The 21,551-nt window shown below is 35.4% G+C and overlaps 1 protein-coding gene across 1 annotated transcript in view; it reads right to left on the reverse strand.

Moving 5' to 3' along the window:
• Window positions 1–21,551, reverse strand: part of LOC118763576 (heat shock factor 2-binding protein-like) — a 342,154-nt gene that overhangs the window by 245,030 nt on the left and 75,573 nt on the right. The window contains exon 4 of the mRNA XM_036503167.1: window positions 15,017–15,120. Within this exon, the coding sequence (XP_036359060.1) occupies window positions 15,017–15,120 (104 nt within the window). The remainder of the gene's footprint in view (window positions 1–15,016; window positions 15,121–21,551) is intronic.

The following is a 21,551-nucleotide window of genomic DNA, read 5'->3' on the forward strand; positions in this document are numbered from 1 at the left end:
TAATGAGGCCCAGCACTGAGAGTGACTGTGAGGGCTCTGTCTGAGAGTTGCTCATGGTTAAAGGGGTTGTGATACAGTGGTGGTTTTCTTTTATATGAATAGCGCTAAAATTTTTTGGCTGTTAAAGGGACCAGATTGGCACGACCTCATTGGCATGACCTCACTGGAGGATGCTCTCAAGGCTTCCATTTATAGAGTCAATGCAGGTTTTGGATGTGGTAACTGAGTTGTGCATGGATGATGCATGATTAGGAAAGATTAGGGTCACTTATTTGCATAAAATATTCAATGCTGGGTGTGGCAGCAATTAGATAATTGATGCTTAGCAGGAAAAAGGGGTGCAAAACCAAACCCTAAGAAACAAATAAGCTGACCTTCATAATAGTTCTGAGATTTTAGAACATTTAACAATAAAACCTGAAAATTAAACCCTTGTCTTCACTGAGCTTAATATATGAGAATATTTTATTAACATTTCTTTTATTTCTGTAGGTATTTTATAACAAGCAGAATACAGAGTAACTTAACAGAGCAAATTTTTCCATTTTCTTTTTTTCATTGTTCTTTAAGGCAGAGATCCTTATCAGTTTCCTCAAGCCTTAAACATCATTCATGTCTTAATGCTGTCTTACATTAAGGGAGAAGACAGTGATATTCAGTCAAGGGCAACATACTTAGTCATATTGTTGGTACGGATAAACAAATATGATAACTCATTTCTTTGAAATGTTTTATAGAGGGCTAATGGTAAATATAGCGTGTAAGAATCTTTTTTGTTGAAGAAGAAAGTAATTGTGCATACATATTTAATACATGTTGACAACAAGAACAGATGTTTATCTCGTTTTAGTTCAATGTGTGATGATGAAGAGCACAGAAGAACTAGGACACAGCAAGAGCAGGAAGAGAAATAGCTAGGATAATAACAAAGAAATATAAATGATCATTGCAAATGCTCTTTCTTAACTTTCATCTTTATTTCTTGGTATTGCTTCATAAATTGTTTAGAAACAGAAAGGCATTTTACAAAGTAGATAATAACTGAACTTTTGTATGATGAAAAAAAAAAAGTTATCAGTACACAGTAGTTTTTTCTCCTTAATGCCAAAATAAAATGTGGAAAATTAGTAGTCAGTGAAAAGATAGTTAATGGCTTTATGGAAGACAATAAATAGAATAAAGTTGAAGCAAATTAAGTAAATAGCTGCTTTAATTGACTGATGTTATTACTTTAATAATTGTGTAAACTTGAAGGAAAGATCCAAAGAAGAATTTTATAGCAATCCTTGGTGATTTTAGAGGATAAGTTATCAAGACAGCAAAACTACAGCGACAACTTTAAAATATACTTTTGTTCTTCTATGATAAGAAAAAGCTATTAACCCTTTTAAAATCGACTTGCTTGAGACTGCGCCTGAAGCTATGATACAAAGCTCTTGGTTTAAAGAGATCTAAATTAATACCTTCCATTAAAATTTCATGTTCCAGACACCAGTTTCATAATAACAATGTTATTTTGCTAAATTCTTTGTTATTTGTTATTTTTTTTAATTAATTCAAACAGAGGCAGTGTATTTCAACAGAAATATGGTAATAAAATGGTTAATGAAGATTGTTCTTTTAAATTTAGTATACTCTTTTACTTGTTTCAGTCATTTGACTGCGGCCATGCTGGAGCACCGCCTTTAACCCTTTAGTGTTCTGATTATTCTATCAAACATAATGCTTATTGATTCACATTGATTTAATCTTGATGGTGTAATTACTTAATGTAGAATAACATTGTAGGGTAGGTGTGAGAGCCTGGATCTGGTCAGTTTGAACATAAAACAGATTAAATATTTTGGCCGGATATGGCTGGTTTAATACTAAAGGGTTAATTGAGCAACTCGACCCCGGGACTTATTCTTTTGTAAGCCCAGTACTTATTCTATCGGTCTCTTTTGCCGAACCGCTAAGTAACGGGGACGTAAACACACCAGCATCGGTTGTCAAGCAATGCTAGGGGGACAAACACAGACACACAAACATACATGCACACACATATATATATACATATATATACGACAGGCTTCTTTCAGTTTCTGTCTACCAAATCCACTCACAAGGCATTGGTCGGCCCGGGGCTATAGCAGAAGACACTTGCCCAAGGTGCCACGCAGTGGGACTGAACCCAGAACCATGTGGTTGGTTAGCAAGCTACTTACCACACAGCCACTCCTGCGCCTATGTATATTGCTCAAAGTTTACCAAGATGGTAATGAAATTACAATATCAATTGACAACTAAGTATGCGATACTAAAGAAACTCTTCAGGCCATTTACCTTAAAAAGTTTCAAGAAAATATCAAGAGAGCATGAAGAATAGGAATAATTCATTTGAAAAATAGAATTCCTGAAGAAATAACACAATACTGACAATAAATAAATAAATATGACAGTCTAAGAAAGTCAAAAAGCCAAACAAAAATATTAGTTTTCTGAGACCAACATATGAGAAATGAGGAATATCTTCAAAGAGTTTAGGAAAATAATCTTTGACATCAAACCAAATCAAGATAGATGAACATCAATGGAATTTATATCTTTGTGGTACCAGTGCCAGTGGCACATAAGAAAACCATCCGAACATGGCCGTAGCCAGTACCGCATCGACTGGCCTCCGTGCTGTGGGCATGTAACAAATACCATCCGATCGTGGCCGTTCGCCAACCTCGTCTGGCACCTGTGTCGGTGGCACATAAAAAAACACCATCCGAGCGTGGCCGTCTGCCAGCCTCGTCTGGCACCTGTGTCGGTGGCACATAAAAAGCACCATCCGAGCGTGGCCGTTCGCCAGCCTCGTCTGGCACCTGTGTCGGTGGCACATAAAATCACCCACTACACTCTCGGAGTGGTTGGCGTTAGGAAGGGCATCCAGCTGTAGAAACACTGCCAGATCTGACTGGCCTGGTGCAGCCTTCGGGCTCCCCAGACCCCAGTTGAACCGTCCAACCCATGCTAGCATGGAAAGCGGACGTTAAACGATGATGATGATGATGAATATATTTATATTAAATGAATAATTTACTTTTAAAGGACAGATATATGGATTCATAGTTACTTTTAACTATCAGATAAGACAACTATAAGCATAACAATCATAAATATAGGTATATATGCATATGTATGATATATGTCTCTCTCCCAAGTGTTAAACCACCCCTAATATTACCTTCCTGCTCCTACTTTTCCATGCAGACATCAACGCTTTCAATATAATTTGCCCCTTGTTTGACCATAAAACAAAAAATGCATAGATCTAACATAATATTATGGCCTACATTTGAAGCAGTGAAGTATGGTTGTGTGGTTAACACCACCACCCAGCTCTTGAGCACTTTAGGAGGAGAACCCATTGTTACCAGCAGTTGGTTTAGGATTCCAGTATGCTCACTAGCCTTGAAGGCCATAAAAGAAGGTCATAGCTATTGCTCTTCCTCCTCTTATTAAATAATTAAAACAAGAATGACTTGTATTACGTTTCACCGAGAAGAAAAAAGAATTAGTATTTAGTAACTAAAATTAGGAGATGGCAACGAGTGCGTGTGCTGTTTGTTTTATATTGTTATATTGATTTTCATAAGAACAACTTCTCAATGTGAGTTCTTCCTTGGAAATACAGCATCACAGACAGCTCGGAATATTAAAGGAGTATTTCATTCTAATTCCAAAACTGTTATTGCATGACTAGAGAAAATAAATGTTTTAACTTGACTCTTTGTATGTGTGTGTGTGGGTATGCGTGCTTCCTCATCTTGACATTGCACAGCAGTTGTAAACAAGGATCACCACCATACAAGTGGTGTCCATTTCCTTGAAAACTTGTCCAGCCATGGGGAAGTATTATCTTGCTTGGAAATAGGTGATGGTTAGTGACAAGAAAGTCATCCTGCCACAGAAAATCTTCCTCAATGAATTCCACCTGATCTATGCAAGCTTAGAACAGTGAACATTAAGATGATAATGATTGGGTGATTTTTGTTTTAGTGATATTTGTTAGCACTGAACAGTAAACAGGAATTTAAACAAAAACAATTGAATTTCAGTTTAAAAAACACTCTTTCTCACCCATCTCCCCACAAAAAGCACTCTTCACAAAGACCTCTTTCATATATTAGAGACTAGCAGTATCGCCCGGCGTTGCTCAGGTTTGTAAGGGAAATAACTATATAAGCATTTTTAGAGAGTTATAGCCAAAAAATAGCAAAAAAATGCATTAAAAATGGAAAAAAAATTATGGTAAATTTGTTTTTAAATCGTTGACTCATCGTAGACATTTTTAGAGAGTTACTTCCCTTATATAATAGCGAAAAAATGCATTAAAATGGAAAAAATGATGGTAATTTTTTTTTTAAATCGTAGACTCATCGTAGACGTGCGCTAATACCCAGAAGGGCTCAATATGAATCACGACTATAAGATACCCGGTTTTGGTTAAACTGCACTGCAAAATGTGGGAGTAGTTAGGAATCTAAATCGTAGGAGACAGACACACAACCTTACTTTTATATATAAAGATATTCTTGTAGATATCTCCAATACGTAAAATATATGTAAGTTATTTTAACCATCAAATGCTATCGTAAATACACTAACTTGGCTGGACAAATTTATATTTCTTCCAAAACTAAAATCTCTTTGAATTATGATTTTTAGTGATATAACAATAGCTACAGACATTCTATTAAAAGAATGTCAGGTTTCATTATAAGCTAGTAGTATTTTTTTTTATTTTTTGCATCTCTTTCAGTAAAAACTTTATTCCAGTAACAGGAAATTCCTGCCACCATTTACCAACTTTAAATTAGCAACCTTCTTATATATCCTGTTAGTTCTTACTTCATTGACACCTATCAAAGTATTGGTGGTAAACAGCATCCTGTTAATTCCTATTTCATTGACACCAAAGTACCGATAGTAGACATTAGTACAAAACAGAAGGTAAACAGTATTTTTATGTCAGTAAAGCAGAATTTAGTAGGAAACTAAATAAATGAATTTCTCATATTAATATTACTTATTAAAAGATTATTAATTAATGGAAATACTGTGATTTCTTCTTAAAATAATTATCTACCTCAGACTTTATACTGTGCTTTCTTAAATTGAAGCTAACGTGATTTTTTCAGTGTTAGCAACAACAAAGAAACATCAGATTATTCTGTAACATTTTATTTCTGGTAAGTAGGAAAGAAGAAGATCCTAATGCCACCACAGAAATGGCTGAGTTAGATAACAAAAAAAAAGAAGGTAGAAATTTTATAGGTGTATCCAATGTAAGTTCTAGTTGTGCAAGATCTGGAATGGAATCACAGACAAGCTGACAAAGAAGATTGATTTACTATGTGATAGATGCAGACAGCAGTAAATGTATACAAGAAAAATTCCTTCAGATGCTTGGAAGGCTCCCTCGATGTAGTCATTGTAAGAAAGACATGGAAAAAGTTCAAGGAGATAAAACTTCTGCTGGCATCAAAAGCTTTCTCTCTCTCAAAGTGAAGGGCATTTTGTATGATGCATGTGTATAGAGTGCAATGCTGCATGGCAATGAGATGTGGGTCTTTAATGTTGAGGATTTGTGAAGGTCAGAAAGAAACGAGGTAAACATACTCTGCTCGATGTGTAGTGATAATATGCATGAGCGACAGTGCACAAATGAGCTGAAAGCAAAGCTAGATCGAAGAGGAATTAAATACGGTGTGCAAAGGAAAAGACTACACAGGTACAGGCATGCGATGTATATGGAGAATGTTAGTTGTGTAAAGAAGTACTGAGGGCTAAAAGTGGACGAAAACTATGGAAGTGGGAGACATCGGAAGACATGGGTCAAAATGAAGACTGATCTTAAGAGGCTGAACTTTTTTAAAAATGGAGATGACAAATGACCTCAAAGAAAGACTAAGTGCTATGCAAGCAAACATTCATCCAACCCTTGCAATCATGACAAAATTGAAGTGAAATTGGTGGTGGTGAAGGAAGTTGGTCATCAACATCACTTCATGGCCACTTTTCCATGTTTGGGCTCGATACCCTTTCTGTTAACAACACTTATTACCTGTTTCCAAGCAAATTAATATTTCCCCATAGCCAAACATATTTCCATGGAAGAGTGAAAATAAATATCATTGCTAGTACAATGATGACGATGAAGACGTTCATTTAGCAGCCATCATGTAATGTCAAGACAAGGGTACACACAAACACACACATAAGTGTACACACGTATATGTACAATAAGCTTCTTTCAATTTCTGTCTATCAAACCCACTCATTAGGCTTTGGGTGGCCTGAAACTCTAGTTGAAGACACATGCCCAAAGTGCCATGCTGTGGGACTGAACCCCAAACCAGGTGGTTAGGAAGCAAACAGGATGAATATCTACATTTTGGCTTCTTGTCTTTTACATTTTTATTACGCCTCCATCTTCTGCCCTGCCACTGTCTTCATTATTCTCTCATCTCTCACTCACTGTCTGACCTATCATTGAGCCATGCCACCTGTGTAATGAGGCATGGAACAGGATCTGCTCATATTCAATCTCCCTTCTATTATCCTTTCTTATTGCAAGCCAACATTTTCTTCTATTCAGTCTCCTTACCAACAACCAAGATGTAGCTATCTATCACTGTCTTTCTTCCATCTCTCCTACCTTTACCACCCTTTCATTTTTACACTGTTTCAACCATCAACTCTTCTTTTACCTTCTTGCACTAATCCAGTATTTTTCACCACTGTCTTGTATTCATCCTCCTAGTTGGGTTGCTTTGAAAAAGTGGAAACAATGTGGTTTAGAGGATTCTTTAGCCTTTCCTCTCCAGCGTTGATGTGGTGATAGAATGCATCCAATATAGAAGAGGTACTTGTCAAGTGATTCACAAATAAACAGATACAATGTGAAATAGAGAGGGTTCTTCACTCTTACTTGTGACAAGGCAGTAACTCTAGTGTTGGTGCCATAATAAAATGCACTCAGAACTTATGTAAAATGTTTGGCATTAAGAAGGGTGTCTAGCCTTATATATTTCTTTACTGCCCACAAGGGGTTAAATATAGAGGGAACAAACAAGGGCAGACAAAGGGATTAAGTTGATTACATCAACCCCAGTGCGAAACTGGTACTTAATTTATCGACCCCCAAAAGGATGAAAGACAAAGTCGACCTCGGCGGAATTTGAACTCAGAATGTAATGACAGACGAAATACCGCTAAGCATTTTGCACAGCGCGCTAACATTTCTGCCAGCTCACCGCCTTAAGGGTGTCTAGCCTTATAGCCATAAAAAAAGACTCATGTTAACTGAGCTGCTGGGAATATAAGGAGAATATGAGACTAACCTGACTTTTTATAATGTTAAAAATCTTAAAATTTTGATGTAGATTTCTATTCCAGCTAATGGAGATTAAAGAGGGTTTAAAAACTCACTAGAGTCTTTCTTGCTATTCTAATAAGAATTAAAATACTCGTGTAAACAGTGTGCATTTTATGAAAAGTCACAAATGTTTAAAGCAGTAAATTCTTTACATAATGAAACAGGAAGCTTTAAAATACTTTTTATTTCAACAAAATTAAGACAAATGTTTTAAGTGGTTGAAAACATGCTTGGAGAATTAAAAAAAACTAATGTAGAATCAAATATGCTGAGAAAGAAAAAAATATATTAGACAACGAAGAATATTTTATTTCTTTTTCCTTATTTCCATCAACAAGCACAAGAGATAACTACAGACATAAATCCTTAAATCCTTAAAATTATTTTAGCCCGAAGGCCGCGGCCATGCTGGGGCACCACCGCTGTTTAACTTTCATTTAACCACCACATGTTTAACTTTCATTGAAGTTTATTAGAAATGTCTATTATCATACAACTTGCCAAAGTATAAGTGTCTGAATCACTTAGTAATTATAAAGAAATATATATTCGTTGGCTTAAATAAAGAATAGTTTTTAGAAACTATATAAATCTGAAATACCAATATTTATAGAACAAATTTGATTTGCTATATCATTAGTATTCAGTTTTTTTTACACATTCTAATTTTCAAATATAAATGTAAGAATAATTCAAAGCCTTATTCAAAAAGGTAGTATAGTAGACAGGATTTTTTAAAATGCTAATTCAAGTAAGAAATAACTTATATGAAGGCTAGATTATGAATGAACAAATTAACAGATCAAGATGTAAATAAAAAAAAAATAAAGGCTATAAAAATAGAAGTTTAATCTTAATATTGCTATATAAAAATTTAATTATTTATAAAGTGGGGAAAAAGAAAATGTTCTAATCATTAGATTGCTGTTAGATTGTTTATTATCTACAAGCAATTTATAACACAGAAACAATAAGATCTAATAGTACTTTGCAGTATCCTTTTGGTCATATCAATTAAAAAATAAACTAATTCAGCAATTTAAAGGAAATCATTTGACTGGCCTTATAAGTATACACAACTGTAGCAGACATTTTAAAAGTACTGCACGTAGGGAAAAGTATGTTTAACCTTCTCAGTATAAAAGTATACGATGTAATTTTTTTTTGTTTTATATATATATATATCAACTTCCTGAGACAACTACAATTGTTGCTACACAGATTTTTGTCATGTTTCTCATTGACATTAGCTGAAGACTCAGCGCAGATTTTTTTCAATAGTACTACAAGTGGAAATATAAAGTCATTATTCAGAAGCAGTTTATAAGAAGACTAAAATCAGATTACTAGTGTCAACTGTAAACTGAGAGGAGTAAGTATGCTTAAGACTGAAGCATATGATAGAAAATAAGATAAAAAATAAATTGAAAGGGAAATAATTTTGGCCTTTGGTCACTCCAGAGTGTATATATTTAGTCGTTATGGCATCCTGTGTATGAAATAAGAGCCATCTCAAGTACTAATTTTACTTGTAGTCTATTCTTGACCAGCTCTTTTATTCATATAACAATTATTTTTCAAGAGCTTCTAAAAAAAATAGATATACTTTGCTTGACATCAAAAGCACTTCAGATCTTAAAAAGATATTTTGGAGGAATAATTGTCTCACAATTAAATGCAAAGAAAACTCAAATATATTAAACAAAGAAAAATATGAGATGGCTTTGTTTGCTTAAAATATCTACTTATTCAAAGATAGGTAACAAGTACAGATATTGCCAGACTAAGTCAAACAAATTAGTAACTCTACATTCAGAACAGAAAAATATTTCTTTTTAAGTATTGATCAGTGTGCCAATTATTCTAGGCTTTAATTATTTCAGTTCTATTTGATTTAGACCTGAGAGTGACTACCCCAAAACCAAAATGCATCTTGGAATCTGGCTTTTAAACAACAATGGCTTTGTAGAGAGAAAAAAAAATCATCTACATAATCTATGAATATGCAACCTTATTATCAATTAATAAGGAAAGAGAACTAGATAAGATTAGTAAAATTAGATTTTCAAGTGCCAGAGGTTGGTAAGACACAGAAGTAAAAGGAAAATTAAGTAGCAGAATTCGGTTAGTAGAATTGGAGAGAAAGGATTACAAATCTTTAGGGATACTTTTAAGTGATGATACAAAAGATAGGAAGCTGCAGTAAACAGATTTTATATTAATTACAGTGGAAAAACAAGAAACTAGCTAAAAATAAAATACAACACAATAGCATGCAAGGGCTTACAATCCTAAAACTAAACAAATGTTAAAAATAAAAGTATTTCTTGGTTTTTCAAAAGAAACCTATGTCATTATGAATGTCAGAAGAGTTTTCCAAGAGAAACTGGAAGAATAAATGTACTTAACAACTACATACAATGTAGGCCTTAAATATTAAATACACAAGAGTCAAGACTATTGAAAAGGTTGCAAGACGCAACAAAGATTTTTGGAAAATAAAAATAAGGAATAAGTGGAAATTTTACCAGTAAGTATGTTAAATTATAAGGCACAAAAAGAAAATGACTCTCCCCAGACACAACATTAAATACACAGTTTTAAGCTTATTTTATGTATTACAGAAACCAAAACCAAGTGAGCAAATTTTCAAAAACAAAGAATAATTTCCCCAAAATAGCAATTATAACCAATTAAAATCCAATGAAAATTATAAATTGACTCTAAATAGTAACAAAGCATTGTTTATATATCAAGTGATTTATATTGAAAAACTTTTATGAAAATCACCTAAATTAATATACACAGCAGCAAATGATGTTAGACTTCATTATTCAAAATATAGAATGAAAGCTGAATGAAAACTTTGCAATATGTATCAGAGTTCTCCCCAATTCCTTACTCTATTGGTTCAACACCAACAACTCACACTTTACTATCCTTATTGATACACAATCCAATCATTTTTATGCTGCCTTTTGTTAGCTATAGGTCTTCCAACAGCCAAATCACTGGCCCAGTGCATCTGTGATGATGAATGAAATGAAGGACTGTCCAGGAAACATATGTGGAACAAATACCAGAAGGTACAATTTAACAGTTTCCTTGCTGGTGCATACATCTTTCACAAGGTATATTGATGAGAGGAATACAAATACCAGCAAGTTGTGGTTCTCAGACTCTTCTATAAGGGTAGCTATATTTAATAAAAACTGACTTGGACTGTGGTGACCCATGTCAGTATGATGAGTTATAAGAACAAGAACATCAGCATAGGGGATCTCCCATGAGTAACTGGTCTTAAAGTCCCCTATTAGGGCCTGGATGACTATGATATATAGAAGGAGACTAATAACCAGGCTCTGGTGAACTACCAGTACACTAAATTCATGGCTGTACTCATTGCTAGCTCTCATGTTATTGGCAGTACTCCTGTACAAGGCTTGAATGGTTCACACTAGCAATGTGTCTACTCTCAGCATCCACAGTAATTTTTTTCCCAAACTGACATCCACCACTGACCATGCCTCCACTTGTGTTCCCCATCTGTCTAAGTCCCTTTGCTTTCTCACTCTTGCAAGCTGAGCCACCCTTTCCAATCCTCTCTTACATTCACCTTGTTGTACTTGGAGAGTATGCCTTGACCCTTCATCTCCACCATCTCTTTCCTCTTTTCAGCTGAGGTAACCATGTATCCCCTCTCTTCTGGCATAAAGCCAACTGTCAATACCACACACCCCATCCAGTTAAGGGGTCTTGTCATATGAGTTACTTCGTGAACTCACTACTGTCAATGCCATGAAAAAAAAACACAATCACTCAGTACATTTGGTGAAGTTACTGGCATTAGGAAGGGCTTCTCTCCATAGAAATCATGCTAAAACAGACATTAGAGTTCAATGCAATCCTGTAGCTTGTTAGATTCTATTGAAGTATCCAACACATGTTGGCATGGAAGATAGATATTAAGCAATGATTATTATGAGGATACGCACACAAAATCATATATTGTGAATGAATTTGATAGACGGAAACTGTGTGGAAGCCCATTATATATATATATATATATATATGAGATGCAGCATGGAATTTTGTCAATGAAAAGGTCATGGTCTCAAAGCAACGAAAATATTTGGCAAATTAAATTTAAATGTTGAAGTGAATCTAATGGTTTTTGTGTGTTTAAATAGCTTATAAACACCTTCCACACTGCAATTGTATATATATACATACACACATATGCATTTATTTGTCCACCACCACCACTTGACAACTGGCATTGGCTTGTTTATGTCTCCATAGCTTAGCTATTTGGCAAAAGAGACCAATAGAATAAGTGCCAAACTTTAAAATAAGTACTGGGGTTGAATTTTTCAACAAAAAAATCTGCAATCCAGTGACTGAAACCAGTGAAAGATAAAAGATGCAAACACTCCCTCGTTAGTTCATTAACATTCAGAAACAAATCATACAAGCAAGAGGAAAAATAAAAAATAAAGAAGCATGAAAGTGATATCGTATATGTGTAAACCATGCAAGGAAACAGAAAATCATTTGCTGCCTGGGTGTAAAATATTAAATGGAGATGATTATGTTAGGAGATATTAAAATTGCATTGATGTTCTTTTTAAAAGAAATCCAGTGCAGTATAAAACCAGATGGGATAAATGGACCATGATGAAAAATAAGGAAAATTAACTATACTGGGATTTTGAATATATGCAAAACAATCATCAACAGAAGATGAGATTTAATTTTAGAAAATAATTCCAAGAGGTAAAATACAGATTATTGAAATGATCTACCCATTGAGAAATACTTTAATGCAAAAAAAGCATGAGAAGAGACCAAGAAATACAAAAAAGAAAAGAGTCTTTGAGGTTCCTGAAAGAAGTAGAAGATTATACTAATTGTAAGTTTGTTGATTAGATCCAAGTCAGTTCCAAATGAGCAAAGCTATGATCAAAAGTATTCCGGTGATGGCATTTCGTTTTTTTTTTAAGCACATTGCATATCAAGGACTACATCATCCAATGTATCGCTCTGTTAGTCAATTACATCAGCCCCAGTGCTTCACTGATACTTTATTTTCTTAGTATCAGGGTTGAAAGGCAAAGGGAAGGTGACCTTGGTGGAATTTGAACTCAGAATATCAAGAGACAGGACAAATAATGCAAGGATTTTGTCTGATATTCTAACAGTTCTACCAATCCACTACCATTAATCATCATCATCATTTAGCATCTGCTTTCTGTGTTGGCATGGGTTAGACAGTTTGACTGGAAATGGTAAGCTGGAGAGCAGCACCAGGTTCCGTCTGTTTTGGTCTGGTTTCTACAGCTGGATGCCCTTCCTAATGTCAACCACTCCAAGAGTGTAATGGGTGTCTTTTATGTGTCCACACTATGATTTCATTTAGCCTGATGAGTCTTCTCAAGCACAGCAAAGGTCTTGATAATCATAATAATAGTAAAAACTGGATATAAATACAAATGTGACCCATCAATAGTTGGCTGCATCTGGACTTAAATCAGATCAAAGGGTTTCATTATAGCAGATTAAGAAACTACCAAGCAAGCATTTCTAAAAATGGTGCAGACCCTACCTGCCTGCCACTTTTGTGGTACAACCAAGAAAACAATTGACTACCTCCTTTCTGGTTGCTCTATGCTAGCTTCAAATGAATACATTATTCACCATGATAGAAATGGCCAATATATGCACTGATTTATATGCCATAAGTTTGGACTCCCATATGAGAAGAACTGGTGGAAACATAAACCTGCCAAAATAGTAGAAAATGACGATATCACCATTCTCTGAGATTTTAGTATTCAAACTGATTGTGCTATACAGGCAAAGACTAGATATTATGAAAAAAAAAATCACATTGACAAAACATGCCTGCTCATAGATGTGTTAATGCCAGCAGATTGAAATGCTTCATAAAATTATTTGAAAAATTAAGAAAATATAAGAACTTTGAAGCAGAGGTTTCAAAAATGCAGCCTCTAAGAACAACTGTGCCTGTAATCCTCAGAGCTTTGGGGACAATACCAAAGAGTGCTCTTGAACACTATGGCTAAATATCAAGAAACTCCAAGGCAACAGAACTACAAAACATTGTTCTCATGGTACTGAAATCCTAAGAAAAACATTGTCAACTTGAAAATACCTGATTCTCTTAAAACTCTATAAAAACTGAAATAATAGTTCTCAGATTCTGGCCTCCTTCACATAAACTACACCTTTGCTAGTTATAAAAATAATACCCATAGTAAAATGTCCAACTTGCAGTTCTTTGGGGCTTGTGGGTGAAACTTGGCATAACTCATATAAAACAAAGTAACAATAATGTAATCTTGTATCCTCCCTCTCTCAAAATTTCAGGCTTTGTGCCTGAAATTTTGGGAGAGGAAGGGTAGTTGATTATATCAACCCCAGTGCTCAGCTGGTACTTATTTTAGAAACCTTGAAAGGATGAAAGGCAAAGTTGACCTCAGAAGAATTTGAACTCAAAACATAAAGATAGACAAAATGCTACCAAGCATGTCCAGCATGTTAATGACTCTACCACCTTAACCCTTTAGCATTTAAACCGGCCATATCCGGCCAAAAGTATTCTACCTGTTCTATGTTCAAACTGGCCAGATCTGGTCTTTCACACCAACCCTACAATATCGTTTGAGAAATGAACAGCTACCTCATCAAAATCTCATAACTACAAGATAATGCATGATTAGTTCAAAACAATCGTCGTCGTCGTCGTCGTTTAACGTCCGTTCTCCATGCTAGCATGGGTTGGACGGTTCGACCGGGGATCTGGGAAGCCAGAAGGCTGCACCAGGCTCCAGTCTTATCTGGCAGTGTTTCTACAGCTGGATGCCCTTCCTAACGCCAACCACTCCGTGAGTGTAGTGGGTGCTTTTTACGTGCCACCTGCACAGGTGCCAAGCGAGGCTGGCAACGGCCACGGTCGGATTGGTGTATTTTATGTGCCACCGGCACGGAAGCCAGACGAGGCGGTGCTGGCATCGGTCACGAGTCGGATGGTGCTTTTTACGTACCACCAGACCAGGGATCCTGGCTGGTTCAATTCGATTTCGATTTCGCTTGCCCCAACATGTCTTCGCAAGCAAGGGGGTTGGCATGGGTGCCTGTTGTACGGTCAGATTGGTGTATTTTACGTGCCACCGGCACGGAAGCCAGCGGAGGCGGCACTGGCATCGGCCACGAGTCGGATAGTGCTTTTTACGTACCACCAGACCAGGGAACAATGTGGATAAAAAAGCATTAATTTTGGCAGAATAATGCGAACACTAAAGGGTTAAAAATGATAATGTCGATGATGATGATGATAATAATGGGATCAGTCAGGACAAGATATTGAAGGCATTGTGATTGGGAAATGGAAATTAAACTGAAAATTTCTAGCAAAAGAAATATGAAAAATTTGGATGGTGATTGCATAACTTGTGCCTGAGGTCTATTAGAAGATTATCTTACATGCTGATTGCCAAGTCAGTTACAAATCAAATCATTTTCAATGTAGAATAGATGAATAAAAATTGAAAGGAGAATAAGAAAAGTGACTGAAATATTAACCTGCTTTTCATTCTGACAGTCAAGTGAAGTTGAATCGTAACGAGATTTCCAATGATTCCTCTCCAGTTCGCTTTCTTGAAGAAGCCGTTTGATTTTATTTATTTCTGCAACAACAAATTATAAAGCATTTAATTAGGAAATAATCTACCAGAAACCAGTTGTGTTTCATTATCATTATTTGTTTAAGCATTCACTGAAAGATAAATGTACAAATATATATAACTTTCAGGAACAAAAAATTATTAAAAAAAAACTAACAAAAGTATTTAACCCTTTAGTGTTTAAACTGGACATATCCGGCCCAAATATTCTATGTTTTATATTCAAACCGGCGATATCTGGCCTCTCACACCTAATCTACATTGACATTCTAAAAATAAACAATCACATCACTGAAACCTCAAAAGCTATAAGATAATGCAGGATTAATTAAAAACAATTTTAATAAAAAAAAGCATTACATTTAACAGAGTAATCTGAACACTAAAGGGTTAAACTTAAGGGATGTTCCAAAGCATCAAATACCAAAGTAGTAAACAAATTCCATTTTGAGTTTATAGTTCTGTTCTGTATAAATTCTAAAAGTAAAAAAAAAAAGAATTCCAATGCTTACATGTGAAAAAGTGTCTATAAATTGTTAAGTCAACATATATTCTATTTTCAACAAGTTAAGTATTTGCAAAGAAACATAGACATAATGAAATTCCATAAGATTAGACCAAGAATGCTTGGCTTGTCATTTCTTCCAAACTATAGATATATTAAAAAAATGTTAGATTCACTCATGCAGTAGCATAGTTTTAGCAAGGCTGGTATGCAGAAGCAGAGATGATATTGTCCTTCTATGTAGATTTGTTGATAATAATTATAACAACATTGGCACAAGGCAATACATTTTTGTGGGAGGGAACAGTTATTAAATCAATCCCAGTACATGTCTGGTATTTATTTTATCAACACTGGAGAGATGAAAGGACAAGTCAATCTGGTGATAATTGAAACCAGAATGCAAAGGGACAAAACTAAATACTCTAAGACATTCCTTATTCTATTACTCCACCATTTCCGCCTTTCTAACATTAATGTTTAGCACAAGGCCAGCAATTTCAAGGGAAGGGAAAAGACTTTGTATTAACTAATATCAATGCACCGTTTAGTATTTAATACATGACAGCTAAGTCTACAGTGAGGCAGATTTGAAAGTTGTTCAGATAATTAGAGCAACATTTAGTCAATGAATACTTCCTGAAAAGTTAAATTCTGCAGAAATCTTCAATAGGCGCAGGAGTGGCTGTGTGGTAAGTAGCTTGTTTACCAACCACATGGTTCCAGGTTCAGTCCCACTGCGTGGCACCTTGGGCAAGTGTCTTCTGCTATAGCCTCGGGCCGACCAAAGCCTTGTGAGTGGATTTGGTAGACGGAAACTGAAAGAAGCCTGTCGTATATATGTATATATATATGTATATATATGTGTGTGTGTGTGTGTGTGTCTGTGTTTGTCCCCCTAGCATTGCTTGACAACCGATGCTGGTGTGCTTATGTACCTGTCACTTAGCGGTTCGGCAAAAGAGACCAATAGAATAAGTACTGGGCTTACAAAGAATAAGTCCCGGGGTCGAGTTGCTCGATTAAAAGGCGGTGCTCCAGCATGGCCGCAGTCAAATGACTGAAACAAGTAAAAGAGAAAAAAGAGAAAAGAGAATAGGAAGATTCTTGCTAATTCTGTAAAAATGGAGATTCATTTTAACCTTTATAAGATGACTGATCCACCATTTTTGTGCTAGAAAGAAGAAAAAAACTGATTTCATCATCATTTTAAAATCCATTTTTCCAAGCTAACATGGGTCTGATGGAAATTTTTTTTCGGATTTTTCTATGGCTGGATGTTTTCCCTGTTACTAGTCCTCACCTGATTCCAAGTAGGGTGATATTTCTCCATGATCTGACACACTTTTATGGAAAACTGGAAACAAATAACAGCACTTCTATAACTAACACTCCGAACCATTATCTGCTATCAAGGCAAGGCAAGGATACACACACACACACACACACACACACACACACAGAGGTTTATTTGAATTTCCATCAACTAAATTCTCTCATGAAGTTTGGTTGGGCCAGAGCTGTAGTAGAAGACACTAGTTTGAGGGGCCACACAGCCACACATTGTGCCTGAGCCTGAAGTTGTGTGGTTAGGAACTTAACCTGCTGTATGTATCTAAACAAAACAACTAAAATGTTTTCTATGAGAAAAGAAAAAAATTGTAACAGCATATATCTCCAGTCCAATTTTCTGATGTATCTTCTCTCCTGTTGTTACTGCATAATGAAATGGGGATAATGTATATCAGATCAAATGTATTAACTTTTAATATTGTGCGGACATATTTCTATAGAAGTCTTTTTTTCAAAATTAAATGACACACCATAATGGAAATTTCAAACAAATTACCCATTATTAAGCGTGTTTTTAATTTATTTAATTTCAGGAGTGAGTGTGTACACATATACACATACATAACTACAGACAAATATATATATTTCTTTACTACCCACAAGGGGCTAAACACAGAGGGGACAAACAAGAACAGACAAATGGATTAAGTCGATTACATCAACCCCAGTGCATAACTGGTACTTAATTTATCGAGCCCGAAAGGATGAAAGGCAAAGTCGACCTCGGCGGAATTTGAACTCAGAACGTACCGGCAGATGAAATACGGCTACGCATTTCGCCCGGCGTGCTTGCCGCCTCTACAGACAAATATATATTTTATCATAAAAGAGTGGATGGAAAAAAGCAAAAAAAAAAGCAATATTGATACAAGTATTTTATTTCAATGAGTGAACTTATTTTAATTTATTATTTCTTCATACACAGTGATTCTTTCTTTTACAGATTCTTTTCCACCACCGCAACTCACAGACTTTGAATTAGAATGAACAAAAAAAGTTGGTGTTTGGCTGCCGTTTCAATGATTGTCAGCAATATCTGATAAAATTATCAGACATGCTTACACAGCAGTCTATAATCGCACAGGTCTGCTTTATTAAAAGTAGTCTTTCCATGGTAAACCGAAATCTCAATGTATTATTTACTTTCTCAAGGAAAGGCTGCTCTCATTAAAAATAACGTCATTGATATTAGTGGTGATATATAAAATACAGCAAAATTATCAGAACCAAAACAGAAAACATTAAATTTCAAATAAAATCCTTCTGGTGAGGTAAGCTCTAAAATATATCTCAAGCCAGCTGTGTTTGAAATATAGTACTGTAGTATCTGTACTAAATTTACAGCGTCATGAAGGAAACCATTGATAGAAAATTATTTTTCATTTCCCATAGGTATTAATGATTATCTTTCTTAGCTAATGAATTCAGATAATTTCATACAAAATCATAAAATAGCAATAAAAGGTTAGATATGATTGGTTTGATTAAGTAATTGAAGTTATCAACAAAGAAATTTAAATCTCTGTAGATTCGTGAGCGTGTGTATTTACTTATCTTTATACTTGATAGAGAGAGAGAGAGAGAGAGAGAGAGAGAGAGTGATGTAGACCAAAAACTTCATAATTACCATTCAGTGATATCTAAATCTTTTCCATACAGTAGCTGACATTATGCACAAGCATTGAAACATTTACAGTGTTTCAGCAAGATAATATATATATCTGTGTATGTGCGTGTGTGTGTGTGTGCGTGTGTATACGCACACACACACACATAAAGGCCTGTCCCAAATGAAACCAAATTTAAAAAAAAGAAATTAATTGCTTTACTTACATTTTAATCTGATTTGTCTTCCTCTAAAATAGTCCCCTCCACTGTTGATATATAAATATACTAGCAGTATCGCCCGGCGTTGCTCGGGTTTGTAAGGGAAATAACTATATAAGCATTTTTAGAGAGTTATAGCCAAAAAATAGCAAAAAAATGCATTAAAATGGAAAAAAAATTATGGTAAATTTTTTTTAAATCGTTGACTCATCGTAGACATTTTTAGAGAGTTACTTCCCTTATATACTAGCGAAAAAAATGCATTAAAATGGAAAAAAATGGTAAATTTTTTTTTAAATCGTAGACTCATCGTAGACGCGCGCTAATACCCAGAAGGGCTCGATATGAATCACGACTATAAGATAACCGGTTTTGGTTAAACTGCACCGCAAAATGTGGGAGTAGTTAGGAATCTAAATCGTAGGAGACAGACTTTTATATATAAAGATATACATATATATATACACACACACACACTCTCTCTCTCTCGGTAGGTTTTCTTTTTCCCTAGTTTCATAACATGACTTAAAATGTGTTTTCAGGGTTAGAGAACAATTCTTGAAATGAAATTTCTTTGATTTCTATGTTGACTGAAATCAGTAGCCTCCCTCAATGCGGATCTCAACTTTGAGAAATGAGACAAATCGAGAGGAGCCAAATTCAGCCAGAAGGGTAACTAGAAGGACAAGAATCATTTCATGCATCACAGAATAAAGAATGACACATGAGCAGATGCACTGTCATGTCGCAGCATCAAGGATTGTATGTACATCCATTTGAAATACTCATGGCATTATGTATGGATCAAATAGGCCTCTCTATATTCCTGTTGCAATATTAGAGAAATCTCAACAACACCATAAATGAATTTTTTCTAATTTGAAACAGAATTTCATGCCAACACATTGCTCCTCCAAATCTTTCAGTGTTCCACTTGTGGCAAATCATCAACAGCACTAAACATTCAATGTAGGATGTATAGATCTTTTTGCTTTCTACTCTAGGCACAAGGCCTGAAATTTTGGGGGAAGGCACCAGTCAATTAGATTGATCCCAGGATACAACTGGTACTTAATTTATTGGTACTTAATTTATTGACCCCGAAAGGATGAAAGGCAAAGCTGACCTTGGTGGAAATTGAACTCAGAACACAAAGACAGATGGTGTACACCTGGTGTACTAACGTTTCTGCCAGTTCGTCACCTTAAAGAATATAATATATTCTTTTCTACTCTAAGCATAAGGCCCGAAATTTTGGGGGAGGGGGCCAGTCGATTAGCTCGACCTCAATATGTAACTGGTACTTAATTTATTGACCCCAAAAGGATGAAAGGCAAAGTTCACCTCGGTGGAATTTGAACTCAGAATATAAAGAGAGACGAAATACCACTAGGCGTGCTAACAATTCTGCCAGCTCGCCGCCTAGTAGCATGTGTAGATGTGGCATGATATGATTATTATAAGATTGAAGATTAAGATTACCTAAACATAGCATTACTGTGAACACAATGTGTTAAATAATAAGCATGCTGTTTTCAAAATCCAGCTTCTTTCCGGACAGACTATTACACATACACACACTTATTTTTTCAGGAACAGGTAGAATAGGAGAGGAAAATAAGTAACATGCCTAAATAGTCAAACTGCACCCATATTCTAAACTACTGTATATATGTGTCTCATGTGCTTCTCAACTAGATGGAAGTATCAAATATCTGGAGCAGGAGATATGTGGATCATACCTAATCATTTAACCAGCTACTTTAGAAATAAAGGTTCCAAATTTGAAAGTTTGTTGCCTGAAGGTAATTCAACGAATTGCTTGAAACATAAACGGACGAAACATTGATGTTATCATTCGCAGTTCATATCAATTATGTATACAGTAATCCCTCAACCATCGTGGGTGTTATGTTCCAAAACCCCCAACAACAGGTGGAATTCCGCAAAGTAGAAGCAGTACTGTGTATTTTTTCTATTATTTTTATAATCTTTTCTATTATTTTTATAATCTGTATATATTTATTATATTATAAATGCAAAACACCACCACGCACTCGCCTCCCGAGTTTTGTTTTCCATACAGCATGAGCGATTCTTTGTTTACTTATCTATGGTACACTCTTTACTCTTTTTACTCTTTTACTTGTTTCAGTCATTTGACTGTGGCCATGCTGGAGCACCGCCTTTAATCGAGCAACTCGACCCCAGGACTTATTCTTTGTAAGCCCAGTACTTATTCTATCGGTCTGTTTTGCCGAACCGCTAAGTAACGGGGACATAAACACACCAGCATCGGTGCTAGGGGGTACAAACACAGACACACAAACACATACATATATATATACGACAGGCTTCTTTCAGTTTCCGTCTACCAAATCCACTCACAAGGCATTGGTCGGCCCGGGGCTATAGCAGAAGACACTTGCCCAAGATGCTACGCAGTGGGACTGAACCCGGAACCATGTGGTTGGTTAGCAAGCTACTTACCACACAGCCACTCCTGCGCCTATCTGTCACTACGTATTTTCTTTTTAATATATTTTAATTAATGGGTTATATAGTGCAGTACTGTACTGTATTTTTATTTATTTATTTGTTAATTTTTAGATGTGAAAACGCTTATTTTACCACAGAAATAATTCAAATTAAAAAAAATATAAAGTGGCTGTGTGTTAAGTAGCTTGCTTACCAATCACATGGTTCCGGGTTCAGTCCCACTGCGTGGTACCTTGGGCAAGTGTCTTCT

Source organism: Octopus sinensis, linkage group LG5 (assembly GCF_006345805.1).
Source record: "Octopus sinensis linkage group LG5, ASM634580v1, whole genome shotgun sequence".
Taxonomy (NCBI): Eukaryota; Metazoa; Mollusca; class Cephalopoda; order Octopoda; family Octopodidae; genus Octopus; species Octopus sinensis.